Source organism: Acartia tonsa, chromosome 5 (genome assembly GCF_053477335.1).
Source record: "Acartia tonsa isolate MP-2025a chromosome 5, ASM5347733v1, whole genome shotgun sequence".
Classification (NCBI taxonomy): Eukaryota; Metazoa; Arthropoda; class Copepoda; order Calanoida; family Acartiidae; genus Acartia; species Acartia tonsa.
In genome coordinates, this window is record NC_137264.1 from 48,739,381 (window position 1) to 48,756,883 (window position 17,503).

Below are 17,503 nucleotides of genomic sequence, written 5' to 3' on the forward strand. Positions count from 1 at the left end.
AGAGCTACCAAGGTTTACTCATGCAAAATTTTATATAGGGATAAAATATTGGTACTATTAGAAATGCGTGCATTTAAAAAATTTTCTCTTTAATCTTGAAACCCTGAAGTTAAGATTAATAAAAAAAATTAAAAGGAAGCCTTTGTGTTTTCTTTTAACATAAAAAGAAGTCTTATTTTTATTATTGATATAGTGAGGATTAGTTTTTACTACTTTGATCAAGAAACTTGCGCAAACAAGGATTCTTTTAAAAAAAAATATGATTTTTCATCAACACTGTCTGTTCCTCTTATTGCTTTATATGTGCCTTATATAAAATACTAAATGAATTGGATCACGGAAAGAAAACGAATTAGTGGGTTTTGTCGTATTCCTAACCCCTGCGGGTGTCCTTAACCTTCCGGGTCAATCATTAAAATATACCTATCAAAAGCTACTGCTGTGGAAATACGACGAAATCCGCTACTTCGTTTTCTTTCCATGATCCAATGTTTTTAAAAGCGAAGCTTTTCTATAATTAGGGTCCGTCCGTCCGTCTGTCACAGTTAGCTCTTTTCGTTAATTTAAACAGGTTAGAATTGTCCTATCGATTCCAAACTTTGCATGATTCCTGAAAATTTAGAAATCGTAGCAACCCTATACTCAATACCAGAATGTCCGTACGTCCATTTGAAACATGTCGATTTTTAACTTTTTTGACAACAAATTTTTGTATGTTGAAATTATCTGATTTTTTTGAAAACTGATTCCTATTCTAACAAGGTACAATGTTATAAGCGAAGCGTCTCTATAAACAAGTAACAAAAATGTAAGTATGTCCTTAAACAGTATCATCTATTTATGCAGTTTTTCAACAAATTTTCTTACAATATTGTTTATACTGATACATTCAATATTCTGCTTATTCAGTTCTGACAATCTACAAGTGTTAATGTTCGTTTGTCCTTCCATTTTAGAGCTTCGCTATTATGGATTGTTGTCATCCTTGTTTTTATGATAATTCCTATGGCGTTCAGGAGACAATGGTTTTATGCAGGAATTAGGTATAACCAACAACCGAAATAAATCTAGAATAACAATTTATTTGGGGGGGGGGGGGGGGGCAGATAAAATGGTCGTCATTACTACTAAGCTTTGCTTGCTTCCCAATGTACATTTTTAAAGCGAAGCTTTTAAATAGTTAGGGTCGGTCAGTCCGTATGTCCGAGACTTATAGCTTTTTTCGTTAATTTAGGCATGTTAAAATTGTCCTATCCTAAAGCGTAGCAACTCTATAAGCATTACCAAAATGTCCGTACGTCCATTTGAAATATGTTTATTTTTTTACTTTTTTAACAACTTATTTTTATGTGATTTAATTATCCGATTGAACTGATTTTTTGTATATTGATTCCTGGGACAACAAAATACAATATTGTAAGCGAAGCAACTCTATAATCAAGTCCTAAAATGTAAGTATGTCCATAAACATTATCCTGTATCAAGCAGTTTTCAACAAATTTACTTAAAATTTTGCTTCGACTCCTACACATTTACATTCTGATTATTCAGTTTGACACTGTACAAGTGTTAATGTCCGTTTATCCTACCGTTTCAGTGCTTTGCTTTTATGAATGTTGTCATCATTGTAGGTTAAAGCTGAGTGTTATGTAAATTTTATTTTGTTAAGGTTGAAGAGATTTTGGGAGAACGGACCCTATCCAGAGAATGGAGATTGGATGAGGAACAGAGCCAAGGTAACAGGATGAGAGTTTTTAACCAGGCATCTAAATGGACAACACAATGGCCGTTAAATTGATGTGCATCCCTAGCGATAATACACAAATTACCCCTTCTGTAGATTACAATTAGTGGTTGAAACGTTAGGAGAATCAATTAAATGAATCAACCATTCAAAATTTAATATAAGTCCCCCAAGTTGTTAACCCAAACCAATATACGTATTATAAAAATTTAAGGACTAGTGTAATAAACAGCCCAATGTCACCTCCCTCCCTAGTTTTTAACAGAAAATATTTTCGCCATTAATGGTTTGTTCGTAATGGGGATCTTTGATTGTTGAATTTAGCATGTTATAGTAGTCCTATTGTGGTAATACGACACCCAGACGGACAGGCCGTTTACAGAGTTGCTTCGCTGTGACTTATGATAACAAACCCCCCGCACTAATCCTATTATATCACCATCCATCTCATGACCGCTGTTGACCCCGCACCCAGCGGTCAAACTAGCCTGCCTAAATGTGGGGAGGGGACTCAAACATGCAACTATCACGAGTCCCTCACGCGCTTATATAATCGGGAGGCGTTGCCTCCCCTTTTACCACCGCTGCCCCCACAGCCTGTCTACCGTCGGGCGCTAAGCCCTAGCGCCCCACACCCCCTTCAAACCTAACCATTGTCATATTTTGTTGTATATATATAGTAAACATAACTTGTAAATATTATTCAGTTTAAATATATAATTTCTGTATGATTGAATCCTGCTTGTTTGTTTGGTAGAATACTTAAAGGCTAGGGCTCGTTGAATCCGAACTCGTTACCCCGTGGGCCGAGAACGCTCGGCTTACCAGAACTTGGTGTCAGCGTGTTTCAATCGAGCCTTACAGAAACTAGCCTATTCTACCTCTGATTGGACCCTTTGGCAAGTAAGGGGACAATCAGCCGCCAACTGACCCGTGAGACGGCCTTTTTAGGTCGAATTTCCAGCATTTTGAACGCAATATGTGGGCCTCTGGTCTACGGCAAGCAGATTTAGCCTGCTAAAAGCGCCAGTTAAGACGCTTTTTCCGTGTCGTGTAGGAGTAGCGCTAGGTGCGCAGCCACGGCAATCGGATAATTTAGCTCAGATGGCTACAGAACTGAGTCTAAATTGGCAAGTGTAGCTGGGACAAGCCCCAGGACACCCAGGCCAAACCTACGAGACAGACAGCTGGGTGCTGGTCTCCCTAAGAAGGCAATGTGTGGCTGCGAAGCTTCAGCACACAAGTAAGCCCTACCACTGCGACGGATAGCAGATTTTGAGCCACAGGCACGGCAGGACGGGACATTCCCTGCCGCTGCCTCCCAGGATTCGAACCCGAGGGGCTGCAGGACGGGCCATTCCCTGCCGCCATTTTCGGGATTCGAACCAGCGGCGCTGTAGGACGGGTCATTCCCTACCGCCGTCACCCCTCTGAACCTTGCAGGACGGACATTCCCTGCTGCCAGTGCTTCCAGAATCACACCTAGAGCTCCTAGTGATAACAACACATAAGTGTGTATAAATGTCAACCAAGTGATAAAAATAAATATAAAATTGTTGACCAAGTGATAATTAATAAGCTCTAGTGATTCGAAGCTACAGTCTAAGCCACCATGGTAAGCGATACCACCATAGCTGCGGTGCGGCCACCACCAAAGTTTCTGCCAACCCCAGCCGAACGAGAGGCCCCCTTGTCTCAAGGGCAGGACCTCCACTTCCCCTGCCATGTCAGGGTGAGGTTTCCTACTCCTGACCCTGCCCAGCATGTACAGGTTGATGCCATGATTGATTCTGGCAACCGTGTACCAGGGTCTGCTGTAATTTCTGAGCACCTCATGCACGCAATGGGAGTGCAACGCATGTTGATTCCGGACAACACCCAGATCCTGACTGCTAATGAGGAAGGCCAGCCCCTCCAGGTAATCGGAAAATTAAAAGAGTTATATATGGCAGTCTCACACACTCTTATACTCCATCTATACCACGTGACTGTGGTCCGGAATCTCTCACACCCTCTGAACCTAGGAGGGTATTTTCTCAAGGAGTTCGGAACTAGGCTCTGTTTCGACATGCAACCACCTTGCTTGTGGGTGCGTGGGGAGTTTATCCCACTCCGTGGCGTCCCCATTGACCGGGAGACAGCCGAGAGAGAGCTAAGCTATGAGGGGCCTCTGCAAGGCCCCCTGCCTGAGCAGCCGCGTGTGGTTGAGAAAGGCACACACTGGGTGGACGCTGAGCTCAACGCACACAAGGGAGCTAACCTGCTAGCCATGGGGTTGCCCCCAGTGCCCAAGGTGCCAAGGGAGAGCCTGCCAACAACGTTTCCTGAGATTGCCAGCCCTCCAGAACCAATCTTCTCCGCCGACACCTTTATCAACGGCCAGCCGTGTCCACCTGGCCCCCTCTACCTGGGACCTCCAGCCAGTCCACCAGCCAAGCCCGAGTCCAGACCCGTCAAGTCGCGGTCTGATGTACCCGGAGCCACACTCAACTCTCAGGCCCCAGCCTCTCCCGGCGCCGTGCCCGTCAAGTCGCGGCCGGACGCCCACGGAGCCAAAGCTGGACCCAGCACTTTGGCCTCTCCCAGCGCCGAGCCCGTCAAATCGTGGCCGGACGCCCCCGAAGCCACACCTGGCTCCGACACGTCAGCCCCTCCAGAAGCCGAGCCCGTCAAGTCGCGGCCGGTGGGTCCCGGAGCCAAAGCTGACCCCGCACCAGCCACGTATAGGCTAAGCGCTGTCACTCCAACTGATGGCCAGCCACCCCAGCTCCGCACAGCCAAGCGGGTGGTCCTGCCTGGCCGCGGGGTTATGGCGGTCCCTGTTGAGCTAGTAGGCCATCGCACCAAGGATGCCATTCAACTAGCTGCCCCAGAACAGAGGTTTGGGGAGGATCTTGTTATTCCAGAGGGCCTGTATGCCCACAGGCCTGGCTCTGCCACTGTGTTTAGAGTACTGGTGGTCAATGAGGGGGAGGTGCCCCTCTTGCTGGATGCTGGCCTCCCAGTGGCAGGGGAGCTGGTCAAACCTGACATTTTAGAGGTCTCTGATACGCCTCCCCCGCGTCTCCACTCGTTCCAAGAACCTGCTGAGCCTATAGACATGCAGGAGTTGTGGGAGGCCCTGGAGATGGAAGACAATGAGTTCCTACGCAAGGACCCCTTGCTCAAGAAGGAGGTCTGGACTATGTTGTCAGAGTACAGGGACGTCTTCTCCAATTCTACCCCCGGCTGCACAGATGTGGTTGAGTTGCAGCTGCGCCTCAAGCCAGGGACCCAGCCGATCCGCCAGAGATTTAGGGATCTGAACCCGCGGCAAGAGGCTGAACTGGAGAAACAACTGGACACCTGGCTACAGGAGGGAGTTATAGAGCCGTCAGACTCCGCCTGGAGCAGCCCCCTGGTGCCCATCAAGAAGAAGGACGGGAGCACCCGCTGGGCCGTTGACTACAGAGCCCTCAACAAGTGTCTGGAGCTGGACAGCTACCCCCTGCCTAGGATCCAGCAGTTGGTGGAACGAGCGGGCGGGCACCGTGTCTACAGTGCTCTAGACGCGGTGGCCGCATACTACACCATCCGTGTGTCCGAGGACAGCCGGCCCTGCACCGCCTTCACCACCCCCAGGGGCTTGTATCAGTGGAAAAGGATGCCCTTTGGCCTGGCTACGGCACCGTCTGTCTATTCCAGGTTTATTGCAGGGGTCCTAAACCCACTAGGCACAGCCAACCTCCAGTCATACCTTGACGACGTCCTGACCTTCCACCAGGATACCTGGGCCCACCTGGCCAGGCTCCGAGAGGTCTTGGAAGCCCACCGTAGGGGAGGGATCCGCCTCAAGCCCGCCAAGACCAAGTTGTTCCGATCCAAGGTGGATTACCTGGGCCACACCCTCAGCCGTGAGGGGATAGCCATGCAAGAGGACTATATTGACCGTATCTTGGACTGGCCAGCCCCTAGCACCCCCAAGGATTTGCTGGCGTTGCTGGGGTTCTTTGGATACTACCGCCTGTTCATCCCAGAGTATGCAGACCTCACCTACGAGATGAATCGGCAGAAGACGGCCAAGGCCCTAACCTGGACGCCTGAGATGGAAGCCCAGCTGCTGCAACTCAAGGACAAGTTCCGCAAGGCCCCCATCCGAGCGCCGCCCAGGTTTGATTTGCCAGCGGTGTTCCAGCTCACCACAGATTTCAGCAGCCGCGCCATCTCTGCCATACTGAGTCAATGCCAGGAGGGCAAGGAGAGGCTGATTGCCGCCGTGGGGCGCAAGGCAACCGACCCTGAGACGCGCTACCCGTCCTGGAAGGGAGAGATGGCCGCCATCATGTATGGGATCCGAAAATTCCACGGCATCTTGTCCTACCGCAGCTTCCAGATCAACACTGATTCCTCTGCCTTGCTACAGATGAAATCACTGAACACATCCACAGGGATGGTGGCCCGCTGGCAGGAGGAGCTAGCGGCCTTAGACTTTACCGTCTGCCACAGGCCTGGCACCCAGAATACCAACGCCGACGCCCTCAGCCGCCGGGAAGATGACAACATGCCAACGGCTAGCGCCGAAGAATTAGCAGAGCAGGCTGAGTATATCCACAACCTTTGCCAGCTAGGGGAGGCCGCAGCTAGCCGGCCTCCTGCCGCCCGACTGGATTCAGCTAGAGTATTGGAGGCCCAGACACAGGACCCCCTCCTGCTCCGTGTCCGCCAATGGGTGGCTGATGGCAAAGCCCCAACCAAGGCTGAGCTGCGTGGCAAGGAACGAGACGAGCAGCAGTACGCCAGCCGCTTCCCAGCCCTGGGGCTTGACGAGCACGGCTGCCTCACCACCACTGACCAGACTCTGACAGGAGAGAGGACAAGATACCTGCTGCCTTCGGCCCTCCAGCAGGACGCGTTCTTTCTAGCCCATGGGACCCCCATGGCTGGGCACTTTGGGATGGACGCAACTATCGCCCGCGTTGCCATGCACTTCTGGTGGCCCAACCTGGCCCGTGACGTCCGCCTGATGGTACAAACCTGCCCTGAGTGTGTCCAGAAAGTTACCAAGGAGAGGCTGAAGCAGGGGATCCACGTGCCCTCCCGCCAGGGGTATCCACAGCAAGTCCTATTCATCGACCTGGTGGGGCCACTGCCAGAGACCCCAGCTGGGAACCGCTACATCCTCACCTGCCAAGATGGATTCAGCCGGTTTGTCAGCCTCTACGCCATCCCCAACAAGCGCACCCTCACGGTGGCTGAAGCCCTGTTGCACCGCCACCTGGCCACGTTCGGATGCCCCCTGAAGATCCATTCCGACAATGGAATGGAATTTACCGGCCAGGTATTCCAGGAACTGGCCTCCAGGCTTGAGATTGGCCTGACACATCCACCACCCTACAACCCGCAGTCCAACCGAGTGGAGAGGTTTCATAGGACGCTCAACACAGGCATGCGCCTGTTCCTAGACAGAGACGATAACAACTGGGAGCCACACCTGCCTGCCATCGCCTTTGCCTACAACACCAAGGCCTGCAGATCCACTGGCGTGACCCCGTTCCTGGCCTTCTTTGGGAGAGAGGCCAAACTTCCGGTGGACATGGTGCTATGGCTGCCAGAGACCGAATATGCTTCAGTTCCAGCCAACGTCCAAGCTCTCTTGCAGCGCTACTATGCAGTGTATGATGCCATCCAGCAGAAGGAGGAGGGAGCCATCAGGAGGAGCGCGGCAGCTTACGAAGGCACGGCCAAGTATGAGGTTGGAGACTTGGTCTGGTACCTGGCCCCCCGCCTGGTGCCAGGGAAGGCAGCCAAGATTACCAAGAGATGGACTGGCCCCTGGAAAGTAGTGAGGAAAGCTACAGAAGTCCATTATGTCATTAAACCTGCCTCTCCCGTAGCCAGGATCTCAGAAGTTACCGCGCATATAGGCCGACTGCGCAAATACACTGGAGATGTGACTGCCCACCAGATCCCAGAAGACATCCAAGTTGACATGGACGGCGACGAGGATGCCACCGAGCTGCCAGTTGGAGCGGCGGCGCCCACAGCTAGCAACCCAGGGGAGCTCCCAGTGCACCAGCCAGCCGCAGCCGCCCCACAGCCTAGCGGCCAAGATCGTGACCCAGTGGAGGAGAACCTGCAGGAGCAGCCCAACGAACCACCGCCGCCGCCGCCCGCTCCAGAGCCACTCAGAGATGCCATCTGGAACCCTGACGCGGACATGGAGAACCTGCCAGCCAGCAGCGAGCCTGTAGGAGAAGAGCCAGCCACTGCGATGGAAGAGGCCGCCCCAGAAGAAGAAGAAGAAGCCATGTGCCCCCTGCTGATGACAGCCATCCCCATCCGGGTAGGAGCTAGGAGACCAAGCAACCTGAATCAAGCAGGCGCCCCCATGGAGTTCTATGCACCCTTTGCCATCACCATTCCACCCCTAGGAACCACCAGAGTCTGCCTAGGCCTCCGTGTCCAGCTACCAGCCGCGACAGAACTGATCCTGCAGACGCGGCAAAATTTCCAGCGGCGAGGCTTGGCCGTCGCCAACCCACGCCTAGAAGCCAACCAGGAGCTGACAATGCTGATCACCAACCACAGTCAGACCGAGCAACGAGTGTCCCAGGGAGCCTGTGTAGCCCGAGCTGTCCTCCATCGAGCTGTGCCCCAAGAACTGCCTGTCCGGCGCAGGCATAGGCTGTCGTATCCCCAGGTTCAAGGCCTGGTGGCTCAGGAGCCACGCAACCCTTGAAGGGGAGGTTGTGGTAATACGACACCCAGACGGACAGGCCGTTTACAGAGTTGCTTCGCTGTGACTTATGATAACAAACCCCCCGCACTAATCCTATTATATCACCATCCATCTCATGACCGCTGTTGACCCCGCACCCAGCGGTCAAACTAGCCTGCCTAAATGTGGGGAGGGGACTCAAACATGCAACTATCACGAGTCCCTCACGCGCTTATATAATCGGGAGGCGTTGCCTCCCCTTTTACCACCGCTGCCCCCACAGCCTGTCTACCGTCGGGCGCTAAGCCCTAGCGCCCCACACCCCCTTCAAACCTAACCATTGTCATATTTTGTTGTATATATATAGTAAACATAACTTGTAAATATTATTCAGTTTAAATATATAATTTCTGTATGATTGAATCCTGCTTGTTTGTTTGGTAGAATACTTAAAGGCTAGGGCTCGTTGAATCCGAACTCGTTACCCCGTGGGCCGAGAACGCTCGGCTTACCAGACTATCTATAACATCTTCTATAATTTTTGCAATATCATTTCTGTAACAATTAGGTACAATTCGGAAAGCGTAACAACTTTATAGTTGTTACTAAAATGTCTGCACTTCTATTTTAAGCACTTAAATTTTTACACGATATATTTATCCTATTAATTTTATTTTTGCATCATATTTAAGGTCCAAGATAAATTCTTATTTTTCAATTAAAAATGCGCTGTCAAGCTTTATATCCTTAATGACCGTTTGTCTGACTGTCGGACATTTAAAGCTTCCCTGTTATTGGTGTTGTCTTTCCACTTGAATGTTGATATTAACCACATATTATATGGGTCCAAGGACAAACGCAGGAGTCCCAAACGTCGAATGGACAAACGCAGGAGTGGACATCTAACCTAAACTATTTTAGACCAAATTTTAGGTTCTTTAAATGCCTAACACCTGCGGGGGGCTTATTTGTATATTCGTTTCTTAACCTAACCTAACCTGTATAGAAATACTAACTCAAATTATTTTTTTAACACTTCTGCGTTTGTCCACTCCGACGTTTGGGACTACTGCGTTTATCCTGTATTATAGGTTGACGAATGTTCAGTTTTGGTGAACATAAAGAAGTTGCTGAAGAATGATTATAAGAATGGCGTTGTCATAGCTACGGTTGATAGAAACTCTCAGGTTAGTTTGTAATTCGCATACACGTAGGTTTTGGGCTATTTTTTTACTGGGTGCTCTAAACTAAAAGCAAAAGTTTACTCATTTACTAATCGAAGATTTTTTGAAAGTATAACAAATTTTGAGACAAGGACGCAACGTCAAAGCTTTTTTTGTTTCGGTGGGGGGGGGGGGAGTTGTTGAAATTGCCGATAGATGGTGTTAGTTATGTTTTTAACTAATTGCAAAGATGTCTGCAGGGCGGCGTTTTTTTATTTCTTATCAATTTCTTTTTGGAGGTTGGGGGACTCTCCCCAAAAATAGTTATAAACCTTCCCGGGGCCTTTGAGAAGCTACCCTGTTAAGGAGAACCCGATCGGTTCAGCAGTTCGAGAGATCCTTCGCTATAGACAAAAAAAGCTTAATACTTAATATGATAGGACATCGTACTACTTTATATAATACTAGCGGATTCGCCCCTAGTCTCTAGGGGCTTTGCCATAAGAGGTATAATTACATCTTCTATTACTTACCCAGCAGAACGGATCGCAAATTTTCGCACCTACCCAGCATGAAAAAATTTGCGCGATTAAATAACGAATTCGCAAAATTCGTAAAAAAAATAAAAAAAATAATGGGGGGGATTTTTTGTTTTGGGGGGGGGGTTGGGGGTGTCCCACCCCCCAAGAAAATAGCCTAAAACCACCACAGGACCAGTAGATATATTCCCTGAAGAGTAGAATCCGATCGGTTCAGTGGTTACCGAGATCTTAAGCTTCAGACGAACGGACGGACGGACAGACAGACAGAGAGACATCAAGCTACTTTGTATTATAGATGATATGTAAAAATGAGAATTGTGTAGGTGATGCTCTTATATAAGATAGAACAAAAATTACATTTTTAGTAGTGAAGCTAATCTATGATTTGTATGTCTGTCCGTCCGTCAAACTAGGATAAATACTCTACAACTCACTTTGTACGATGATCTGGCTGTAATGGTATTGGGATTATATGTTTTTTTTTATGATAATTGTGATTTTCTTAGCTGCTATTAAAGATAAAAGGATACAGAAGAATCTGACGTATGACAATCTACTTTATAACGCACATGGTCCTTCGGTGTATACAATGTTCCAGGGGTGTATATTCTACATGGGATCCCCTGCTCAGGGGGGGGGGGGGAAATAAAAAATAAGTGGTAAAAATTAAGAAAACTGAAAACATTTTTTCCATTCCCCTCCCCCTCCTTGGTAAAAAAAAACTAAAAAAATGTGTGGTAAGAGGGATAAAATAGATAAAAATATAGAGTTCATTAAATATTTTTCCATTTTCCCCCCCTACTTGGTGAGAAAAATCTAGGGGGGGGGGGGAAATAAAAAATTTTGTAGCCGGGGAAAAAATAAATCTTGTGCAGAATATACACCCCTGCAATGTTCTTGAGGACATAAATATAAGGGTAAATATTTCCATGAATATCTAGCTGACCATTTTTCTCTTACCCTCGCTACTTATGGATGTTTAGTGTTTACATCCTTGTTTCTCTCCAACTAAATATCAAAATTAATTAAATTACACCAACCCACACTATTTCATATCATGAAAAAAAGTTCTGCAGAGCAACACTACATGTCCGTATTGTTTTATATATTAAAAAAGTAAAACTATTTATTTATAAATCTTTCTCAACCCAATTTAAAAGAAAAAAGTCTACTTCATCATTCCGAAATATATTTCAAGTAAAAAATACTCATTATCAATTGCATCTGAAGAAAAAAAAATAAGTATATGATAAAACATTCTTTAAAAGGTAAAACATTTAAACAATTAACTTTGATAAATTATTAGGATAAAAAGCATTATATAGGTACTAACATTTTATATAGTTTTATATTTTGACTATATTGAACAGAGATCTAAAGGGATAAGACAATGGTCGATAAATTGATGTTCATCCCCAATGACAAATTATCATTTCTGTAGATTACAGTTAATAGATGAAACGTTTGGACACTCAACTAAATGAAACAACCAATCAAAATTCAATAAAAGTCCCCAAGGTTGTTAAGCCAACGAATAAGAAAAGGCGATGAAAAGTGTAATAAATAGGCTATTGTCCCCTTCCTTCCTGGCAAAGCTTTAGAATATTATATTCCTAAGACAAAGGGATAAGAGGGGGGGGGGGGAAGTTCTGACACATTTGCGTAAACCTGGTGTATAGGCTTTATCTTTGGACTGAGAGGATAGGTTATTAGGGATAAAATCATTCTTATATGATGAATTTCCCCCAGATTTAAGATTTTTTGGATAGGCCTCCAGGTTCCGGAGCTCCAGGCCTCCAGGTGGTCTCTGTACAGGTAAAAATTAAAAATAAGATTTTTTTTGAAGAGTTAGAGGTTAACTTATAAAACAAAATATGCTTCTTTTTGATTGTTATTCACATATTTGAAGAAAAAACATACATATTTTGTCTCATAAGCTGACATCTAACTCTTAAAAAAAATTTTTTTTTCATTTTTACCTGTACAGAGACCATCTGGAGGCCTGGAGCTCCGGAACCTGGAGGCCTATCCAAAAAATCTTAAATCTGGGGGAAATTCATCATATAAGAATGATTTTATCCCTAATAACCTATCCTCTCAGTTCAAAGATAAAGCCTATACACCAGGTTTACGCAAATGTGTCAGAACTCCCCCCCCCCCCCCCTTATTAAAATTCTACCTTTGAACATCCATAAAAGCGAAGCTCTGAAACTGTAGGACAAACGGACATTAACACTTGTATAGTGTCAGAACTGAATAGCCATAATAAAAATTATAAGAGTCTAAGCAAAATTGTAAGTAAATTTGTTGAAAAACAGCTTGATACAGGATAATGTTTATGAACATACTTACATTTTTAGGACCTGATTTGATTATAGAGTTGCTTCGCTTACAACATTGTACTTTGTTGTCCCAGGAATCAGTATACCAAAAATCAGATCATTTGGATAATTATATCACATAAAATTTTGTTGTTATAAAAGTAAAAAAAAATCAAAATGTTTAAAATGGACGTACCGATATTCTGGTAGTGATTATAGAGTTGCTGTGCTTTCTAAATCCTACCTAACTACTACAGGAACCACCTTGCAAAGTTTGAAATCGATAGGAAATTCTGACATGCCTACATTAACGAAAAAAGCTATCCGTTCCGGACGGACGGACCGACCCTAATTATAGAAAAGCTTCGCTGTTAATAATGTACATTTTACTGTCATTGTTCTTAATCTCCACTTAAAATCAATTTGGAGATATTACATAGAAATTAATATGAAAGCTAAATTGTTTTTTAATTAAAATATCTTCAATTTTCTCTTAAAGGACTTAGTGTCTCAGTTAATTGATTTAAGATTTTAATTACTTTTACGAATGACTGTAATTTTAGTATTTTAAATAATGAAGCTACTCTTATATACAAAATGTTCGTCTGTCTGTTAGAAACGATTTGGGGAAATGTGAATGTCGGTCCATCATTTATTCCCTCGGGTAAGAAATATTCATTCCTAAACAAAAAACTGGACAGGAATATCATTCTCATTTAAACAAAAACTCATTTTTATGCTAGTAAAATGTGGTTTAATTTTGGTCCATCATTTATTCCCTCGGGTAAGAAATATTCATTCCTAAACAAAAAACTGGACAGGAATATCATTCTCATTTAAACAAAAACTCATTTTTATGCTAGTAAAATGTGGTTTAATTTTGGTTTTTAAATTTCATTTATTTCCCTGGTATAATTTTTCTTTCTTTTAGTAATTAATAAAATTTCTAAAATCTTCCAAAAAAAATTAAAAATCTTCTAAAATCATACCAGGGATATAAATGAGATACCAGGGAAATAAATGAGTATTTACATCCACTATTTAAGGGGTTGTTTATATGGGAATGGCTATTTTTAATAATGATCGGATTTGTACCAGATTTTGATTTAAAGATTTTTTTATGACGTCACTGAAGTGATCAACTTATCTACAACTGAATATGCCCGTCTGTCCAATCATGATTGTTTCGCTACTTATGGATGTTATCATTAGGGTTGGCAATACGGATCCGGAATCCGCCCAATTTTTGGCCAATTTTGGAATCCGAATCCGGATCCGGAAACCGTTTTTTAATAGCGGATTCCGGATTCTTATTTGGTAGGCTAAAATTAGCGTCTTGAGTTTTATCTTTCAACTTCTCCTCTGTGAAGGCAAAGATTTTCATCATTATATATAAAATCTTTTAAAATCTGGTTCGATTCTCGGAAGTGAATTATAGAGAACACCAAAAACATTGATATTTAGGACTTATGTAGCACTTAATTTAAAAAAAAAATTAAATCCTTTTAAAATATTGCTAGAATCCGGAATCCGCAAGGAATCCGCCACTTTTTTTTGACGGATTCTTTAAGAATCCGAATCCGGCCCAAAATTTCGACGGATTGCCATCACTAGTTATCATTCTAGTTTTTTTTCAATGAGTGAGGGGACATTGGATTGTAAATTACACTGGTACCCAATGTTTTACAACATCAACATATTCGTTGGCAGAAAAACTTTGGGTACTTTTATTTAATTTTGATTGATTGGTTCTCAACTAGTAGTATTCAAACTTGAATTAATTTCAACTAGAGATGGGGTAATTTTGTTTATCATTATTTGGAATAAATGGTTACATTCTATTAATGGACATATTTTTATTTTAGATGAGAAAAGTAACACCTGGAATCAAGAAATACAGAGAACTGGTAAGATGTTATAGAAGTAGCGCAGCTACTAGTTACTTTTTACCCTGCATAATTGTAAAAATTATGTTTCAAAGGGATAGTTTCATGACCTTTGTCTGATAAGTCAATGTACATTGTACATGTCCTGTTTATGGGCCAAGGCATTTCCTCTACTCTTGACTATCTATGTCGTGCATCTGGCATAGCAGCAGTAGGAATAATTTTTAATTTCTTTGGTTATGACATAGTGTCCGGCCGAGATTCGAACCTATGACCTCCCGGATGGGCGGATGCGCTACTATATATGGATTACTAGCGGCTACGTCCCTAGAGGCGTCTAAGGGCACTTGAGGAGGGTGGGAGTCGAATTTGATAACCCAATTTCTTATTTTAGATTTTAAAAGAAAAAGTAAAAAAATATTTTGGTGGGGGGGGGGGCTGCCCCCTCATAATTTTTGATTTTAAGAAAATAGGTATAAACCTTCCCGGGACCTATGAGAAGCTACCCTGTTAAGGAGAACCCGATCGCTTCAGCAGTTAGCGAGGTCCTTTAGTACACAGAGATACACAAACAGACAAACATCCTTACATACTGTTTAAAAAAATAAGTGTTTGTTTACGTAGGATTTATTAATTACCTGTAAAAAATAGATTTAGAATAGCTTAAAAACTTTTCCTTACTTGTTAATACAATAGGAATAATGAAAAATTCTGTTTATAACTTTTAACAACGCATTTACTTAGAACAGGAATTAAAACGTACCTACGTATTGTACCTATTGTTTTTTAAAATTATAGAAATATCACGCATTTTTTTCGTGATCTCATAATTCGTATTTGTCTTTTTTACGTCTTTTAAATATTACCACAATACTAATTTTTTTTTTAAATTTCACCCTTCCTTCAATGTTAAAGAATATTTATTTCTCGCATCGTATTATAAACAGCTTTCCACGAATATAGAATGTACAATTATAAGATTTTTTTAGCCCCAAGGTGTTGAAGGCACGGACTAAAAAACTTATATTGTACATTTTTATATTCGTAGAAAGCTGGATATAATACGATGATAGACATATGTAGTTTGGATGAGAACTGGTTCCTATCCACCCACCTGTACATCTTGGAATAAAATTTGCCCAAGTTACGTGATTTTTTAAGGCTCAACACATGGTTCCAGATACAAGATCTCACCTTCCCTTTGCTCTCCTAGGAGAAAGAGGTAACCAATATATGCAATTTCATACATCTGTACCAACCCAATTAATATCAAACTAGGATGACAACATCCATAAAAACAAAGCTAAAGCTATGAAACGATAGGACAACATAACATTAACTCTTGTAGTGTGTCAGAATATAAATACAAAAGGGGGTAGGCGGATGTGCTACTTTTTGAAACCTAAAGTAAAACGTGCATGATCTCAGCCCACAAAAGAGTTACAGCTCTAAAATTCTGCACAGCAGTTGCTTTTGTGGTGAACAATATGGAACTGTGAAGAAACGGGTTTTTTGCCTTTTCTCACCATTATAGACAATTTTTATCATCTGAGATAATCTTTATAAAAATTTCGCAAATATTTTCACTTGACACTTGTAAGATTTTGCACTTGCAATTTTTTTTAATATTGACATGTTTGAAATATTACAAGTGTCACGTGAAAATATAAGGGAAATTTTTATGAGAAAAAAAGTTAATCTCAGATGATTGAGAACTGTCTAATTTGGCGAAAAAAAGGCAAAAAAATTTGGCGGGAAACGGCGGTTTTCGGCGGTTTTCGGCGGGGGCGGCGGTTCCGCCACCGTTTTTCACAGTTCCATATTGTTCTCCAAAAGCAACTGCTGTGCAGAATTTTAGAGTCATAACTCTTTTATGGGCTGAGATCATGCACGTTTTTTTTTGGTTTCAAAAAGTGGCACATCCGCCTCCCCCCTTTTTATCAAAATTGTACTAAATTTATTACAAAGCTGTTAGATACAGAACATGATACTGTTTAAAGGATATACTTACATTTTTAGAACTTGACGGACGGACCGACCTTAATTATAGAAAAGCTTCGCTTTTAAAAAGAATACTTTTAAAGGTCTCGCGATTATTAGCAATTTTGGTGGTCAACGCTTATTATTCATGACGACCTTTTTATCTGCCCCCTCTATATTTTAGATTTATTTCGCTTGTTGGCTTTACCTGGATCTAATATTTGATTACATCTAACAGATTAATGTAAAAGAAAATGATATTAATCTATGAGAGCTGAAGAATCTTCAACAAAAATTTTTAAGTTTATGCTTCCTTTATATTTCTACTAGCGGCCTCGCCCCTAGCCTCTAGGGGCTGTGCCCCAAGAGGCAATTAAAATTTTTTTTTAAAAAAGTTAAGTACTACTGGTGCTGCCAGTAGTTTTATGTGAACTAACTTCCCTTATAAACAAAAAAATAGGGGGGGATTTTTTGTTTTTGTGGGGGTCTGGGGTGTCCCACCCCCCCCAAGAAAATAGCTTAAAACCACCACAGGACCAATAGGTATATATCCTAAAGAGTAGAATCCGATATACATTGCTAATTAAAATTGTAGGTTGGTCGGTGATGAACCCGTTCTACCCAGTAGCTGTTGACAAATACTCGCAAGGTATAAACATTCTCCCTAAGCTGCCTGTTAGCCGCTGGTTTGCTAAGACGATATTTTATAGCAAGCAGTAACCCCAGCCACCCTCAGGATATATTGGCACTCCTCAACCGTAAGAAATATTAAAGTTTGCAGATAAATGCCTTTAATTCGGTGTCAGCCATCTTTATATATATTTTTAAAAGCGAAGCTTTTCTATAATTAGGGTCGGTCCGTCCGTACGTCCGTCCGTAACGGATAGCTTTTTCCGTTAATTTAGGCATGTTAGAATTGTCCTATCGATTTCAAATTTTGCATGGTGATTCCTTTAGTAGTTAGGTACGATTTAGAAAGCGTAGCAACTCTATAATCATTACCAAAATGTCCGTACGTCCATTTTAAACATGTTGATTTTTTTACTTTTTTAACAACAAATTTTTATGTGATCAAATCATCCGATTGATCTGATTTTTGGTATATTGATTCCTGGGACAACAAAGTATAATGTAATAAGCGAAGCAACTCTATAATCAAGCCATAAAAAT

The 17,503-nt window shown here is 43.1% G+C and overlaps 1 protein-coding gene across 1 annotated transcript in view; it reads left to right on the top strand.

Moving 5' to 3' along the window:
• The window catches only part of mRpS29 (mitochondrial ribosomal protein S29), a 38,678-nt gene that overhangs the window by 19,028 nt on the left and 2,147 nt on the right, over positions 1–17,503 (top strand). Inside the window, exons 12-16 of the mRNA XM_080161999.1 lie at positions 1,670–1,736; positions 9,533–9,628; positions 14,333–14,374; positions 15,515–15,575; positions 16,929–16,982. Coding sequence (XP_080018125.1) covers positions 1,670–1,736; positions 9,533–9,628; positions 14,333–14,374; positions 15,515–15,575; positions 16,929–16,982 — 320 coding nt within the window. The remainder of the gene's footprint in view (positions 1–1,669; positions 1,737–9,532; positions 9,629–14,332; positions 14,375–15,514; positions 15,576–16,928; positions 16,983–17,503) is intronic.